This window comes from Mytilus galloprovincialis, chromosome 11 (genome assembly GCF_965363235.1).
Source record: "Mytilus galloprovincialis chromosome 11, xbMytGall1.hap1.1, whole genome shotgun sequence".
Lineage (NCBI taxonomy): Eukaryota > Metazoa > Mollusca > Bivalvia > Mytilida > Mytilidae > Mytilus > Mytilus galloprovincialis.
Window position 1 is genome coordinate 42,180,913 of NC_134848.1, and position 18,842 is coordinate 42,199,754.

The 18,842-nt window shown below is 33.7% G+C and overlaps 1 protein-coding gene across 3 annotated transcripts; it reads left to right on the forward strand.

Annotated features, from left to right (window-relative positions):
* Positions 1-318: 318 nt before the first annotated feature.
* LOC143052193 (caspase-3-like) lies at positions 319-12,839 on the forward strand. Of its 3 annotated transcripts, none has more exons than XM_076225153.1 (7): positions 319-767; positions 2,239-2,289; positions 2,863-2,955; positions 4,763-4,953; positions 6,568-6,655; positions 10,379-10,540; positions 12,561-12,839. In XM_076225153.1, the coding sequence occupies exons 1-7, from the start codon at positions 398-400 to the stop codon at positions 12,809-12,811; spliced, it is 1,206 nt and encodes a 401-aa protein (XP_076081268.1). In that variant the 5' UTR covers positions 319-397; the 3' UTR covers positions 12,812-12,839. The 3 variants fall into 3 exon arrangements, with proteins under 3 accessions (XP_076081268.1, XP_076081270.1, XP_076081269.1); XM_076225155.1 differs by having other exon boundaries at positions 2,878-2,955; XM_076225154.1 differs by having other exon boundaries at positions 2,251-2,289.
* Positions 12,840-18,842: the final 6,003 nt, after the last annotated feature.

Here is an 18,842-nt window from a genome sequence, read left to right on the forward strand (position 1 = left end):
TTTAGTTTAATGTTAACTTGTTCCATATTTTGACAGGACATTACTTTTTGTATATCAATATTCATTTCTTGTGTTGAATCTTTTATAAAAGTGGACCAAGTATAAACTCCTTGTGAATCAAGGTGTTTACTTAATGTATAACTTTCTTTTAGCAATGGGTTTATGTTTTCAGTATTTAATCTAGCCCAATAAAGAATTGCTTAAGACCACATTTATTCGATGGTTTTATTTAAAATTAAAAGTCGTGTGTACACAATAAAAATCAATGACAAAATATAGTTTTCACATGTCAGAATAAATTAGTTCCTCGTCTTAAAATAGACCGTGCTCGGACACCCACACATAAAACATAATCAAGTGTTGTGTTTTTGGTGCTAGTAGTGCTACTTGAGTAGAAATGGACGCAAAAGAGGAGGCGAAAGAATTGCATGCTAAATTAACATCAGATCTTAACGAGCAGTTTGGTCTGTTTGAAGCCGATAGATATGAACAGCTTGTCAACAGACTAAAAGCAAAACTGAGTCCGAAGGTAAGAAAGGAAGCCAAGCATATAATGGACATTTTAGAGGCCTTGGAAAGAAATGGAACCATAGGTCCTGGAAACTACGAATACTTGAAACGTGTTATAAGAGAGTATGACGTTCGTGTTGTGGCTGATTTGATTGAACCAACTGAATGGGATATTCAGAGAATATTGTCAAGAGAACAAGGAACTTCTGCTTCCGGCAGAAGTACAGCGTCCGGAAGTACATGTTATAATAATCAAGGTATGTCATTGTGTGTTTATATAAAATTGAGAATGGAAATGGGGAACATGTCAAAGAGACAAAAACCCGACCAAAGAGCAGATAACAGCCGAAGGCCACCATGAGGGGGAGGACAGGGGGGTACCCTTCTCCCTTCTCCCATCCCTCTTCTCCTTTCTCCTACCCCCGTTCTCCTTTCTCCCATTAGAATAAAACATCTCCTTTTGAGATATTTTTTCTTGAAATATTAGAAAAAATTTCAAAAGGAGAGATATTTAATTTTTTCTCCTTTCTCCAACTTTTTTCCTTTCTCCAACTTTTTCTCCTTTCTCCCAGCCTTCCTCTCCTTTCTCCTGCTCCCTTTCTCCTTTCTCCTACCCCCTTTCTCCCTGTCTCCCTTACCCCTGTCCTCCCCCTCCACCATAACATTCTTCTTTTTTTCTTTTTTTTTTTTATAGACAAATATATATATTTATCATTTGAAGGGTGAACATATAATATAATTTTCTTATAATTAAGAATAATTTTCTTATGTTTACAATTTGTATCATCCCCTGTCTGGTTAAAAGCTATTGACATTTTTTGGGATAAAAACCTAAAGTTTTCTGAATTCTCTCTACATTTGGTTTTCTTCAGTTCCGATGTAATTTGATGACCTATGTCATCAATATATCAACATTTGCTTTGTTCGTATCTGTAAGTAACAAATTTTAATGTAATGTGTTTGTCAAGGAGCTCTTCTAAGGCACTGGCTTTAAAAACTCACGTTAATATATACATATTTATTATGTACAAGTTCTTATATACATTAGCAGTAATTACATTGTTAATATAAAGACACATCCATTCTCTATTACTAACTCTATCCAACTCTCTCGCATCTCAACATTCCCTAACTTTTATCATCGTAAAGGCCTTTGGAACCGGAAGTAACTTTTCGTCATATATGTATTGTTTCATCGTACTTTCGGAACAATAATCTACGTTTTATCAAAACGTGTATTGGATTATACATATAACACAGCTTTCAAAGGGGCAGAATATAAACAAGGAAACACAAACATAAATTATACGGCTTCTAATTAGAAATGATTACAGTTAAAACACAGCTGCATCATACATTAAATTTAACGGTCAATCAGAAAGTCTGCTAAAGTTCTAGTCCTATAATATATGACCTCGGGGGCATATTATTTACTATTTCTATTTACTGTTCTGATATTTTTTTTTACTATCAATGTGCCACCGCATTCAAAAAAAATAAAAAATGAAAATATCAGTATAAAAACGTTAAAAATTGAATAAGAATGCGAAGTCATATGTTATAAGACTACTAAAGTTCACGAAAACAATAAATCTACAAATACTTAACACGCTTGACCATAGTAAATTAATGTGGACAATTAAATACCGATCTGAGATAAGAAATAAATGTGCAAAGTTTCACCCTATGACATTTTGTACGTACTGCTTCATTTGTTTCTTTTTCAAGGTCAACATTCAGCCGACGGAAAACTAACGAAAAAAAGAAAATTGGAAGAAGGTAAGATTGTGTTGATTTTTTAATTGCATATATCATTTTAGACGATTATGATAATGCTATGCTGACATGATTCATTTTAGTCATTGATCTTGAATAAGCAATAGGAAAATATCGACAGGTTCCGCTTTGCCTTCATATTCCCGTAAATCAAACCTGTTATTAACGAAATTCATTTGTACGAGTTACTCCCCTTTCGAAGTTCATATATTTTCATTGACAATAAAGAGCTAGCGGAAACATCAAATTAATCTGTGTGTAATGTGCGTGTGTGGAATCGTTAAGTCTTTCCAAATCTTTTTATATTGACAATTATAGTTAATCCTTTAATATCAAGCTATTTTTTTCATTAAAAATTGATAAACACGCATGATATTTAACTGTTTACTTTAATATTAAGATTTACATGGACTGCAGGCGATTTTGTCCGGATCGGAACCAGTCTGCAATTACCGAAGAAAAACAACTTGTGTAAAAAGTGTAATACATAATCAAATCGGTAATAGACAATTAGGCTTAGGCATAATGTTACATGCACGTGTACAATCTGGTGTTTTTTTGTTTGTCTTATTACAGGAAAACAAATTCTAGATGACAATAGGTATGAAAAGGAAAGGGGACAAAAAGGATATATGTTGATTTTAAATGTCATCTCAAAGGGACGGTCAGGTAATTTAAATTTAATATATAGCTGTTAGCAGTAGAACACATTATTGTTGAATTTTGGTTATCTGTATTAACCATAATATGAAGCAATTGTTATCAAATTAAAGGCGAAATATACCAAATAGATCTATCAAAATACAAAGGTCAAATATAGAAACTAACAAAATCATAGAAAACATGAAAAAAGAAAAAAATGCAAACAATATACCGGTAGATTACATAACACTACATTCAAAATAAAACAAAAAATGGATATATGAACCCAAAAAACCTGGGGGGTGACCTCTTTTGATAGAAAGCATAAAAACGACAACTGTCGGACCCTTTTCGAAGTCACAATGGTACTTAATCCTTGAAATTGATAAATTGAATAAAAGTATTACTTTTAAATAAATGTACTTTTTGTTTGAATTATACATATTCTAGAAAACAAAACTCTCATTACATGTCTGATTTAAGCGTCCCTGGAAAGGGCATTTTGTCTGCGATTGGATCGGTATACATCACAAAACTTTCAGAACAGTATGCCCCCGTCACATACACAAATTCCTTAAAGAGTCCATAAGGATCGCCAACTCGTAGTCAATCGCAATCATCTATATATAACACGTACGCTGGTATCCGTAAAAACAACCACCTCGTTACAACTAGTATTTTCCTTTAGGGAAAGCGATACTATTTATTCTGCCATAGGCGACAATACTAACATTTTCTAATTTTAACACTTTTTATAATAAAAACCTGGATAAAACAGTTATGTGTGGTGTTAGTACTTTATTACTCTATTTTAAAAATTGAAGCCAAATAGTATCATGACCAATTTCAAACGGAGCTTGGTTATGTTATCCATGCCCACCGTCATTTTGCAGCAAATTTATAAAATTTTGAAAGCCTTTTCGAATAATTCTCTAGAAAATATTTCAATAGGTTTTTAAATTTATATTGTAAATATAAACACTGCAGTTATTCATAGATAAATAAAAAAATATATTGTACCCTTACATCCAATCACGGCGCTCCTAAGTTGACTTCCTTCACCTGTCTCGGGTACACAAAAGGCCAACCTAATGCTAGGAAAATGTAATACTACCGTTTTCCCTTTACTCTATCAATCACTTATTGTAGAGTAGTATGCGGATCGGAGCTGGATCTGCCGGGGAGTTTGGTAACAACTCGCAGAAACTCTCGAAGTTCCGTAAAGGAGATGCAAATAATTTGACACGCGAAAAATCTTCCAACGATTGTCCACAAATTAATTTTGCGTAAAAAAACTAGTAACAATCCTTTAGTATCGCAAACTGCTCGAAAAAACAAACTGCTCGCAAGAATTCATAAATGAATGGTAACAAGAGGTAAGATTTGTTAATGTTAACGATTTGATTACAGATTAATTACGGATAATTACGAGTGCCTTAGTGTTTACGGTTTCATTCGGGTCGTGTTACGATGGTTTAATGAATTGTTACGACTAAGTACGAATAATTCACGTGCGGTTACATCACTATTTGTAACAACACGGTACGTTAAATGTAAGAATTTAAAAATTACGTTAGATGTATTCTGTTATAAAAGTTCGATAAATGGCCGTAAGTTGTTTAATGTTAAGAGGTGAATAACTTTTAAACATACGGTAGAGAAACAGGTCAAATAATTGAAAACAGAGTATAATGGGTAACACATAAAATAATAGGGAAATACTCCCAAAAAAATTAACAGAGCGGATTCTCGAAATAACTGTCGATTGTCTAAATTAGCCGATACACCATAAAAAAAAAATTGAGGGAAAATAACTAATAACTGAATTTTACAGGCAGTGAGAGAGACATATCAGCATTGCAAAGTTTCTTCTGTGGGCAGCTTGGTTTCACTGTCAATGTGAAGGAGGACATGACGAAAGATGAGTTAGTTAAGACTCTGTCCGAAACAAAACAAACATTGACTGGAAGCGAGGCTAAGAAATACTACTGTTTTATCTGTGTTGTTATGAGTCATGGCGGTGAGGTCAGTATATAAAATGGCCTTGTACACCTTGTTTAAAAATACAATTGAAAATTAATTCATTATTTTATTAATCTGGTATACGGTTAAATCATGATCAGGTGTCAATCAAACGCATATATATATTTACATACACTTTCATTACATACACTTTAACTTAATAATTTCATGAGCAAGATTGGGATGTCTGCTTGCATTTCTGTAATTTTTCTTTAAATTCTAAGGCTATTTTATTTCATTTTTTTTAATGTTGGCCTATCATTCTCCATTCCACAATCATGTTTGCCCTTTTTTTTCTAACTTTCGGCCAAATCTTCTCTTTCTTTTATTTTCGGTCAAAATTTCTCTGTTTTGTAATTCAGTCCATGTCATGGACAATCAAGATAAGGTACATTGTATCAACAATTGTTTTAAGATTTTATGATTTTAGTATGTATATGTTCCAGACCGTATGAGTATTTGGACCGTACGCGTACGGTCTGGACCGTATGCGTACTTTTTCAAAATACGCATACGGTCGGACCGTACGCGTACGGTCTGACTGATATTAAGAAGTTGGTCAAGCTTATTAGATACAAATGTATATAACAGATCAACATGACTTATATCTCCAATTAATATAAAAAGTTCAACAGCATTTGACATAAAAACTTAATATTTTAACTATTTAAAAAGATCACTCTTATTTAATCTGTTAATCTCCTGTATTTTGCAGGCCGGTACTTCATTAATTGCAGCTCAGTATGCTCATTGAAATTGAAGTTATCGGAAGTAAACATAATGTGGGAGGACAATTGTTTTAGAATATTTATGAACTTTACAAAAGAAATGCATACGCAAAGGAACATGCATTAACAAAACATGTAAATGTAAAAACACGACGTTCTTATTAGAAGCAAGTGTCACCTTCGGACAGAGTAACAAAATAGATTTCACGGATATACAATTAAGCAAATATTTAATTTCAATTGTTCGCTTATTCACTTTATCATCGGCCATCTATTTTGTAATAGTAACAATTTGTATAACTAAAAATAAAGATTTTGATAAATGTTTGTTTAAATTTAACCCATATGATCCGAAAACGTATGATCAGCTGGACCGTACGCGTATACTCATACGGTCCGACCGTACGCGTATGGTCGGACCGTACGAGTATACGTATACGGTCCGGACCGTACGCGTACGGTCCAAATACTCATATGGTCTGGAACATATACATAAAGTTTATGGGGAAATGGGGACTATGTCAAAGAGACAACAACCCGACCAATGATCATGATCATATAACAGCCGAAGGCCACCAGTGGGTCGTCGACGCAGCGAGAAACTCCCGCCGTGAAATGGAGGTGGGCCTCAGCTGATCTCTAAATAAAATTGTGTACTGCTTTCTTGAAAATGGAAGTCATACTAAACTCCAAAACATAAAAATGAACTTAACTAAAGATTAAAAAGCATACAAGACTAACAACGGCCAATGCTCCCAAAATGCACGTCTGCTTGAATCGTTGTATACTTCTTTATTTTTGTAATATTTTATGTTGATATTAGATCAAATAAATCTATCTATACACCATGAGGTACTAATTAACGCGTTTAAATATACATTTTTAATAGGAAGGCATCTGGACCACTGATGAACAAAAAATCAAGATGAACGACATAACAGCCCAATTTAAAAACACAGAATTTAGAGATTTCATCGGTAAGTGTATTTAGACAAAGGAGATACACCGAATTTTTTTTCACAAAAAAAACCAGATACTCATATGCGCCACCCTCGTTCTTGACATTTTAAACATGTGTGCCATCGAAATCAGTATCGATCGTATGGGAGCATCCTCTTGGGGTTTGTGATTATGTGATCACTTGGCTGTTTTTATAATTGTCAAAGGGGCACTAGCTGTCAAATTCATGTTCACCGATTTGACTCAAAGTTTTATATTTGATTAATAACCATGTAAACATTTATCCAAAGAGCTAGAGCCATTTTCGCCTGAATTTTTCACATTCGATTAGATAGATTAATCATGTTTTAAATAGCCCGATAGATGCTAATTATAGTACATGAAAATACGTCACATCATCTATTTCCATACCTTGAATAGGTATTCCTACAAAAAAACAAGGTCAAGACTATTGATTTTTTTTACATTGAGTTTGTTTAAATGTTAACACCCTTTATGCGCATACCATACCACGTAATTTGTCAAGAAGCCAAATAATATCGAACAAATTCAAATGGGAAGTTGTTTTTCTCATTCTGAATATATGTATATCTGTATTTGTTCTGGTCTTCATTTTTTTACATAAATAAGGCCGTTAGTTTCTCGTTTGAACTGTTTTACATTGTCTTATCGGGGCCTTTTATAGCTGACTAGTATGCGGTTTGGGCTTTGCTCATTGTTGTAGGCCGTACGGTGACCTATAGTTGTTAATGTCTGTGTCATTTTGGTCTTTTGTGGATAGTTGTCTCATTGGCAATCATACCACATCTTCTTTTATATATTTTAAGGTTTTATCGTCTATAAGATAAGATAAGATAAGATAATATACATTTTAACCGGAGAACATCTTACATCAGTTGGTCATCGAACACCTTGTGTTACTGGCACATGCTATATGGCCTTTTCTAGCATTTTAACAAATCGGCCCTTTGTTTGCGATAGAGATGCAACATCTTCTTGATGTTTTACCTACAATCACGATTTGTAGTGTAATTGGTTTGTTCTGTGGTGTTGTCTTATTTTCTGATGACGTAGGTACCAGTGAAGGGACGGTGGTAAAAATTTCAGTACTAGTATCTACACAGTTAGTAAATTAGCGCCAAAACTGCATTTGTTAAATATAATACCATGTTCAAACAAGGTTTCGAAAAATTGTTTGTATTGTTTTGAAACTTGTATACCATGGCCTTATTTTATGTTATGTGTATATAACACACGCAACATTTGGGCCTCATTGCTACAGAATCAATTCTCGTGCTATTGGTTATGTACAGGCACCTACACTGTACTTCAGTTTGACGGCAGTTGTTCCCTGCATATATGTTATAAATGTAAACGTATGAAAAGAAAGTAAGTCAGGAGTATGGATAGTCATAGGAATGCACACAATAAGCGATATGTACACTATTTTTTTCTTTAATAAAATGATCTATACTAGTCAAAATGAACCAGAATGACTCTATGAATTTAGCAAACATCCGAAAAAAATATGATAGAAACATTAAACTTTAATATAACAACACAAAAAATGCAAAAAGTCTGAGTGAGATTCAAACCCTATCTTCTCTCATTGGTAGTAAAAAAATCCCTGCTTTTTTTCTCTTGATAAAATTTTATTCAAATATGTACAATGAAACATTCACCAGACAGTGCCTGGTGTCACAAACAGACAGTTACATATAGTCAGTTACAAATATATAGAAATTCAATGTAAGTTGAGATACTAGCCGTATGTTTATAATTAATATAATATTTCTGCATGGTTATCTGTTACTTTAATAACGGGATTGTCCAATATAAAATAGTTTTCTATTAAGAAATGTTCTTTTCTCTGATTTAAAAGATAAAAATAGTGAGAGATGTATTTTTCTAATATTTTTTTTAAATAGTCTACTAAATTCTCTACTCTACTGATAGAGCCACGGCGATGCTTGACAATAATTTTTATTAAAGAGCTATATCGGTACAATTTAGCGATGTTATAAAAATTTCATTAAAAAGTTGTATTTTATGTAATAAGGACATACTAAACCAATATCATTTTTTTAGGGAAAAAGTAGTATAAATCACAACAGTCACGAAAAACATAACTTTTTTTTTTGTTTGAAATGTCCTTCTGGGGGGATTCCCTGTTTTTCCCACCTAAAATCACCCTTAATTCCGCATATTGAACTTTCATCCTTTTTGAGAGTTAAATTAAATATTTATCACACATATCATAATATATGTAAATCGAGATATTGATCAAAAAGCCTTTTTATTATTGTGTTTTTATAATAGTAAATTTTATACTGTCGGCACTTTTTGAAAATGACCCTTCTGTGGAAAAAATCAGGACAAATGGGCCCTACCTCTTTTAAAAGGTCTAAGATAAACAATTTACTGGGCATGGGCTCGATGATATGTAGCTTCGATTCATCGATTTGACTCCGAACACCCCAATGGTCATATTTATATATATGTAAGCGATATAAACATAAATATAGATAGAAATAGAATAAAACTCGTGGAATTAGATTTTTCTAGGTCTTTTGAATTTTCATGTTATAGATTAAAAATATATGTTAATCATCGTTTTTACCTTTATAAGAATGTGTTGTGTTTTTTTGGTGTGGATCGAATCAATTATTTACCTTTATTTCACTTTCAAAGTTGACATTCTTTTCCTTTAAATTACTAAACGCACACAATGTACATGCGTTATCCATCTCTAGCCAAGGGGTTAAATTGAAGTTCACATGAATACGGATTCAATGAGGTTGGATTATTCACTTGCAATCGAATAATTCATCATCAATGGTTCATAGCTAAATTTGACAAAATTGAACCATATTGATTGCTTAAAGTGAATTTCTAATTCACTATTTCACTTTCATTAATGATCGACCAAAAATAATCATATCTTGGATTTTTTTTATATATCTCGTAGCTAAGGACCCTTTAAAATAAAAAGCTGCAACTTGTCAAATATTATAATTTGAGGACAATAACCCTATTATTAATAAAGAGTCGATAAATGGTTTATATCATTTGGTTTTAAGATCTCGTATTACTGAAATTTGTTTCTGTGTGATTACAGTTTCTTTCATAGATCTGTAATAGATGTAGATAGAAGACAAAAAATGCTATACTGTGTCAAAAACCGACATTTAAGGGTAACAAACTGCTTCAGTAGTATTTTCGGTGGTATAAATTGAGATAAGGAATCATTGCCAATGAAACAACTTTGGAGCAAGTATACGTCGCCGTACGGCTTTCAACCATAAGAAAATCCCATACCACACAGTCAGCTATAAAAGTCCCCGACAAGTAAAATGCTGGGCAGTTCAAACGAGAAAAGTAACGGCTTATTTTATATTAAACAATTCAATTAAAAAAAAATGACAGACTTGATCAAACGACAATCACTTTTTTACTAACTCCTAAAATAGGGGCAGGCACATACAAATTGAAATGTGGCCGACTTTCACATGTTTGTATGCGCTTACCCCCCCCCCCCCCCCCCCCCCCCCCCTACCCCGATACAATATTTGTTTTCGACAAGAATTACATATATAAAACTGACGTTTTGCCTTTACGATAGTAAATACGTAAACACAAATTTACAATAATTATTCCATAAAAACCTCCGTTATTCCATTGTGCTCGTCAGTTATTCAATAATAACCTGATTTATTCGACACAATTATTCAATTATGTAGATAAGCCGAAAATATTCATTGTGCAGGCCTGCAGAGGAAAACCAGTCCAAGAATTAACAGAACACGTAGCAGACGATGAAATGGAACTTGAAGACGACTTTATTGACAGCGTAACTGTGCCAAAGGATGCCGATATTCTTATTGCATATGCAACAACGGATGGTTGGTATTTTGCTCAAATTTTAAAGATATTATTCATGAAAGGGTATGGTTGGGGTTTTTAGATTGAAAAAAAAAACGGACAAATAAATATAAAAAAGACAATAGGCTTACGATCAAGAATAAAAAATAATGTGGTGCTTAAACATCAAGAATAACGGATAAAAGAATAGAAAATAGAGAAACAAGGCATAAAAAGAGTGCCACAGAAATAAAGAATTCCCCATCCCATATCAAGACTATTAACACTATGATGACCAAAGCGATTTTTTGTATAATTTAGAAATCATGCTTTGACAAAATGGTAAACCTTGTTTTAAAATACCTCCTTAAACTATCCTGGATTTGTACCAAGCTAGGATAGAAGCTTGTTTATGATCAAAAGATCAGAATGGAAAAAAACGGACAAATAAATATAGATTTAATAAAATAAGCGTACGATCAAGAATAAAGAATAATGTGGTGCTAAAACATAAAGAATAACGGATAAAAGAATAGAAAATAGAGAAACAAGGCATGAAAAGAGTGCCACAGGACAGGGGCGAATCCAGCAATTTTAAAAAGGGGGGGTTCCCAACCCAGAGTAAAGGGGGGTTCCAACTATATGCTCCCATTCAAATGCATTGATCGTCCAAAAAAAGGGGGGGTTCCAACCCCCGGAACCCCCCCCCCCCCCCCTGGATCCGCCACTGCAGGAATAAAGAATTCCCCATCCCATATCAAGACTGTTAACACTGTGATGACCAAAGCGATTTTTTATAATTTAGAAATCATGCAGGCTTTGAAATAATAATAAACCTTGATTAAAAATACCTCTGATGATAAAGCAATTGATAGTAATTAGATTCTTCCTACGGTCAATCATTCTCATTGTAAAATTTAATAAAAAAAAAGTTATTTTTCGTAATTGATTTTTGTTGAGCCTGCGACTTTTGTCGCAAAAGCGAGACAGCGATCCTTCATTCCGTCGTCGGCGGCGTCCACAAATATTCATTGGTTAAAAGTTTTTGAAAGTTTAATAACTTTCTTAAACTTTCCTGGATTTCTAAGAAAACTTGGACAGAAGCTTGTTTATGATCAAAAGATAGTATCCAGAAGTAATTTTTGTAAAAAAAAAATCCTGTTTATCCGAATTATACTTATAAATGGACTTAGTTTTTCTGCCAGTTAACATTACATTCACTCTGTGGTTAAAGTTTTTTTTTTAATAGTAATAACTTTCTTAAAATATCCTGGATTTGTACCAAACTAGAACAGAAGCGCGTTTATAATCAAAAGCTAGAGTCTAGGAGATTTTGTAAAAAAATAGTTCCTGTTTTTCCGTATATTTCTTATAGACTTGGTTTTTCTTCCAGTAAACATTACATACAGTCTGCTGTTAAAGTTTTTAAAACATTTATTAAATATTTTATAGTCTCAGATTAGATTCATAAACCATCCTGGATTTTTACAACTTCTTACAATCAAAAGATAGCGCCTAGAGGAAATTTTTTACAAATTTTTCCCCATTTTCGTTGAGCCTGCGACTAACAGCAAAAGTAGGCGAGACACTGGGTTCCGCGGAACCCTTACAATTTTTTTTATATATTCTATCAACCCAGTTTCGCTAACTGCTATCCTTCTTCTCTTGGGCAAAGCAAAAAACATCAAAATTTGAATTGTGAGATCTATTGGAAATTAAATTTATAACATAAAAGAAAGTTCATATTAATCTCCATTTGGACTGAAAAGATTTTCATTGAATTTTGATATTATTCCGTCTTTGATAATTTGACTTGGTTACAATTGGTGTTTGGACATACGACTCCGGCAAAAATCCCCCCGCCCCCCTTTCCCATCGTCCTGAAAATGCATGAAATATTTGCCACTGGACGTTAAACAACCAACAATCAATCAATCTACCCCCCTTTTACCATTGTCTACCAAGTTGTGTATACTTTTTAAAACCCAAGTTCGGTTTCAAAAAATATACACAATTTATGAGTTTCCTGTCGACATTTAATGTTAATACACTAAATTTCAGGGCATTTATCAGTCAGACATAGAAAAGACGGATCTTGGTTCATCAACGCATTGGTACAAGTTCTCACAGAAACATACGAGAAGCGACACTTCGAGGAGATGCTAGTTGGTGTTCGACACATGTTAGCAAAATGGCGAGGGCGTAGAAAGGACCCGGAGGATAGTGGAAAGAAACAAATATTATGTCAAATGCCATGTTCATGGACAACACTTACGAAATTATTTTATCTAAAAGCTTCTGGGGATTGTTAAGAATAAAAAATGATTAGTGATTTTTTTATTTAATATTTCATCTTTGGTCAAATACCAACAACAAAATGGCGATTCAACAGAAGTTAATATTTTTTCCTTTATATTGTTTTTTCCAACATAGTTGATAAACTTAATGTGCGAAAAACAATTGTGTGACTCGGACACAAAACCATACCCCCACTTGAAGTTAAATGGTTGCACACTTATAATGAAATATCTTTTTGTGCAAAATATTTCCCTATACCGCTCACGTGGTAATTATCAAATCTAAGCGGAATTTAAAGAATAACTGAGTGGTTGATGTATTCGATGGGCGTAACTTTTTGTGGTATGTATGTAAGCAACCCAACGACAAAACGATAAACGAACAGACACATAAGGAGCACTTAGAATATACAGATACATATACACTATGTCTAGTTGTAAATCCAAACTACAATTCTCTCTTTTGACAGGTTAATAGTTTAAAAGTGTTTTTAAAATCAAACCTCTCATTTGATATCGTTTATTTATATCCCATCCTGCGACTTATCAGAAAATGAATGTGCTGAGAACTTAATTTTAATCAGACTAGTAGTGTTATTGGTCAGTAACCGAAGTAATTTTCATCCTCCCATACACATCTCCTGTACCCACCACAGGGACTCGGTTAGCAGATTAAAATTTTGTAAATCAATGTTTTTAATTTATATTTTATTATTTCCTGTCTATTTGCATTACTTTATTAACGTATTTAACGTTGCCATCACTATTTCTTTGTTTTCTGGCAATGTGCAGTTTATTATCCATATCCGTATACTGAAAAAACCTAAAGGGATCTAAGTCGCCATCTTGAATTGCCTTCCCTACTTTAGATAAAAAATAATTAAAAGTATTAATAAATTACTATATACCTCACAACAGCCCTCATTTTCTTCCAAAATTATTCTTCTATCACATGCATATTTTGATTTGTGGATTAACAGAACCCTTACGCAGCTTCAGTTGCATTCGTGTCAGAATATTCAAATTTCCCGGCGAAAGCAACGTAACTGGCAAACATGTCGTTTTCAGTATGATAGACGAAATGGGAGATAACTCTTGTCATTCGGAAACTTCCGGGTTGATGCGTTTACCACAACGATAACTCCTTATAAACAGACGAGTGCTGTCCCCTGATTTATTATTACATATCGAGCGCAAAATTATTAACCATGTTAACGAATAGAACCTTTCTTCAAACGGGGTACCATAAATCATTGACTTTTTCGTAGACACATCAATAAAATGAAGAAGTTACTTAAAATATTGACACGATCAATGGGAATTATAAGGTTTACAAACAGTACCAGGATGTAAAAAATAGGGGGAGGGCCAGTTGGTAGGTCAACTTGGATTAATACTTTGAAAAAGTCTATTTATTTATCATACATGCATGTATTAAGTTCATTCAGAAGGCCCCTTTTTACCATAAATACGCCTCTGATTATATAAGTGTTGTACTGCATAAATCTATGATTTGAAAAATAGCAGGACGATGTCAGAAAGTCGCATTCCTTTATGGAAATAAAACCCGATAGTTTGGGGACAACCATTTCATATTTTCAATGGGCGGAAGGATAGGAGGATAATCTGATATTGAAACAACACATGCACTGACTGTTCAAAGACATTTTTGTTTGACATTTAATTTATATGAAGGATATCTTGGTGTGGCGTAGGTATCAAGTTAGGGGACAGCATTCGTCTGTTTATAAGGAGTTATCGTTGTAGTAAACGCATCAACCCGGAAGTTTCCGAATGACAAGAGTTATCTCCCATTTCGTCTATCTCACTGAAAACGACATGTTTGCCAGTTACGTTGCTTTCGCCGGGAAATTTGAATATTCTGACACGAATGCAACTGAAGCTGCGTAAGGGTTCTGTTAATCCACAAATCAAAATATGCATGTGATAGAAGAATAATTTTGGAAGAAAATGAGGGCTGTTGTGAGGTATATAGTAATTTATTAATATTTTTAATTATTTTTTATCTAAAGTAGGGAAGGCAATTCAAGATGGCGACTTAGATCCCTTTAGGTTTTTTCAGTATACGGATATGGATAATAAACTGCACATTGCCAGAAAACAAAGAAATAGTGATGGCAACGTTAAATACGTTAATAAAGTAATGCAAATAGACAGGAAATAATAAAAAATAAATTAAAAACATTGATTTACAAAATTTTAATCTGCTAACCGAGTCCCTGTGTACCCACACCTGTTTATTAAACTAAATTGTTTTGGGAGACTCGGTTGTTCAAAGTTGACTCCGGTTTTGACCTGGAGATCAATCTGTAGATATCTCTTCGGTTTGTCTATTTCAGCCGAGAAGCCCAATCACGGTTTCTCTTCCGAGTACTTCGGTCTCCTCCAACATAATAACAAACTTCTCGGTGTCCTAACACTCCCTTGGTGTTGGGTTGGAGTTGTCTGTGGTGATGGATTGTATAAAAGTCAGTGACGCATCTCCATTAATCCTTATAGGGAGTGTAAACGGATTCCACTGTACCCTTGCAGCTCTCGAGGGGTGCATCGCATTTCGAAGGAATTTTCGTATTGTACATTTATATTTGGCAATCCTTTCAACCATAGAAGTATTATATTGACAGGAACTACTACGACCCGACTTCAAACGGTTCATCTGCGATGCCGCGTACCATTTAATGACATGTTAATTAACTTGAAACATGGCACTATATTAATACACCAGCGTGTGGCACATTGCGATAAAGTCATGTGTCGGTTGTTTCCGGGGTACGGAAATACACGAAGAAAGCGGATGTTGTCATAAATCCTAAGGAAACAGTTTATACACACGTGTATAGATGAATGTGAACGAGACATACAATCATTAATTCCAACCGAGAAAATATGCCTCGTATCATAATAGCCAAAATGTGTGTGGCAATATCTGGCTCGGATGTTTCGCTTATACAAAAATTATAAATGGCATTGTTTATTGACCCCAAATCACAAAATCCGATCAGCCTTCCAGTCTCAGAGCAGTATACAAGTCCAGATTTTACTTTAACTTCATCAAAAAGAATTGAAATGTTCGTTTTTAATGGATCATCGTATATAATTATATATGAAATATCCTGACTGCCAAATATACATCCCTGAATTCTGATTTCATGGACATGCAGAGCTCCAGATAAGAATTCACAAATTGGGGTTTTTACCCACCATTTTCTTATATAATTGGGTGATAAAGTTTTTTAATTGCATTATCAATTCCAATTCACCCCTCAAGTTAATACCAAATTGGGTTTTTCACCACCAAGCTCCTTAATGTATTGGGTTTTTTCATCAACACAATATTGAATATTTAGGCAATATCGACCCCAGATTTTTTTCCATCTTAAATATGTCATGTTGTATGTTTCTTTCTTTGTTTAGCTGTTTTATTTGGTTTAGGGTTAGGGTTATGGTTATTTGCTAGCTGTTTTATTTGGTTTATTCACTGAGGAGCAATTATAGTTTTAATTTGTGTCCCGTTTCAAACCTTCAGCCAGTTTTGTATTTTCTCACAAAAACGGATATGTGTATTCACAGGCACTCGTCTTATACCTTTATATAATAAATTCTGAGACCAGTGCCTGTGTGTGTATTCATTAATTAACCGTAAAATGAAAAAAAAATAGAATATAAACTCTAATTATACTTGAATGTTTTTGTTTTATTCAATTTACATAAATCTGGGTTTAGTTGTCTTTTTTTAGAACTTTTGGTTTCTGATGCTTTATCATGTCATAATTGATTTGGCCATTTCATTTTTTCCAACTGATTTCGTTTTTGGCGAAACCCCGTGTTTATTAGCAATGTTCTCGTTAAGGTACGCACACACGCCTGTGCGTTCGATGGACGCTTCCTAGTCTTGTTATCATCATCACTTTCCCTCAGCTTTTCAAAAGAAGCAGAAAACATGCTTCTATTCAATATTTTTACCGGACATTCACTTTCGTTTTAATTCAATGTATGTTATGATAAATTCCAAGCAATGCGAAAAAATATGACTACATGACACACGCTAATTGGATAAACGCCGAGAAGATCGAAATGTTTTCAAAAACACGTGTACCTATTGAGCAAGCGAAAACTTCAACAGAACCCATTTTAGCGGCTTGATGCAGGGATCTATTTTTAGAACGAAAGGAAATTTCCAATTATAAATATTATAAAAATAGATTTACGCGACGACTGTAAACAGATAAGGGTAAATAACGCAAACGGTAACCAATAAAAGGGTTGAGAACTCATGGTTTTGGCATATAATTGGGTTTTCCTTTGAATTAATTGGGTTATTGAACCCTGCAATGGGTAATTGCATTGGGTTTTTTATTATTTCTATTGCGTGATCACGCAAATACGCAGCTTATCTGGAGCTCTGGACATGTATATGTTAAGTGCACTGTAAAACAGTTTCAGTTTACGTTTTTGATATAGACATTAAACCTTGTTTTTTAAGTGAATATATAAAGTATTAGATTTACAGTAGAAGTTGATAACTTTAAGATTTGTCCTTGTGAAAAAACAATACTCGGGTACGTCATAAGACTTTTTTTAAATCTTGGCTAGTATTGGCATAGTCATACATGTTCAAATGATAAAATACTGACCATGGCTTTATATGATCGGAAAGGTCTTTCAATTGCGGGTAGACATGAAGTTTTTATATTCACAATTAAAAAGATATTAACCAACATTATATAAATAGCTATACAACGAAGTGAGATCTCTGTTTTCTTCTGCTGTATTTTGTTGATGTTGGTACTTGTTCGATTAATTTTCGTATTTTAAACTGGAAATTTCTACTTTCCAGGATTATCCAGTACCTTAACTATATAGATTCCTCGAAACTTCACAGTATTTATTTTTATCAAATATATTTATTTTTAACCGGCGGTAACCGGAACACACCTTAATTACGATTTAAACTTAACCCACAAACTAATGAAATATTGTCACTCACCATTTCAAAACGTTGTAGTATTCAAAGTTCTCGCCCGATTTTCTTGTTTTGTACATCAGTCGATTTGTTTTGAAAAATTGAATAATTCTGAAAGACCACAGACGAGATTGAAATAAACAAAGGGGTTTTCCGACAGGTATTAGAGATAACCTTTCGCAATAAAAACCACGTGATGATAAGAAGTATGTCTGGTCAGTTTAGGACGGCGGCATCGCACATGGTCACAAAGGGCTATTAACGATAACATACTAACTAGTCAGTTTCCATATCTTTTCTACAGAGCTCCCCGGGTTATAAATAAGTGCTAATAAATCGTTGTAGTTCCTGTCAATATAATACTTCCATGTTTCAACCGAATATACATATGAATAAATTGTCATTTTTTGGCGTAGACTAATGAGACTTATCACCAAATATGTACTTGTAGCATGAGCAATAGAGCAAGTGTCACCTGTAGAACTGCTTACCATTCAGGTGTCATACCACCAATTAAAAGTCCCTATCTGTTCAACCAAATTTTGCAATTTTCACAGCTTTCTAAATATTTTACCTTAAGTTTAACTTCATAGAAACTAGGTATATCCTGAATTGTACAGGTGTCACCTTTCTGCATGCCAATTTTCAACATACATTCAAAATCATATAAGAAAGCAGAGAGCTTCCGAAAGGAGGTACCACTAAAAATAACCCCTGGTTTTCTGGAAATCTTAAATTAGTATACTATGGAGCGCATTAATCCTCAATTTTTAATGCAAACTCATAGACAGGTAAATTTTGGCTCAAAATGGTCTTAATATATTTCTCTTTCAACAAAACTTTCATTTCTGCAAATTTGTTAGTTAGTTTAGGTGAACAATGACATCAAATGCACTTTTTTTTGTCCGAGTAGGCCTACTTTCACATACGTTCTAAATTTGAGGGAGTAATTGGTGGTATGACACCTTCAGGAGCACCTGAGATCCGGAATGTGTTTTTGGTGGGATTCGGGTTTCTTTTTTTATCTACAGAATCGAAATTAAGTTAACATATCTAGCAAAA

Excerpts from the sequence above, each read along its gene's own strand:
- LOC143052193 (XM_076225153.1), top strand. The coding sequence starts at position 398 with ATGGACGCAAAAGAGGAGGCGAAAGAATTGCATGCTAAATTAACATCA. Across the intron at positions 768-2,238 it reads TACATGTTATAATAATCAAG|GTCAACATTCAGCCGACGGA; the intron begins GTATGTCATTGT and ends TTCTTTTTCAAG. Across the intron at positions 2,956-4,762 it reads CATCTCAAAGGGACGGTCAG|GCAGTGAGAGAGACATATCA; the intron begins GTAATTTAAATT and ends TGAATTTTACAG.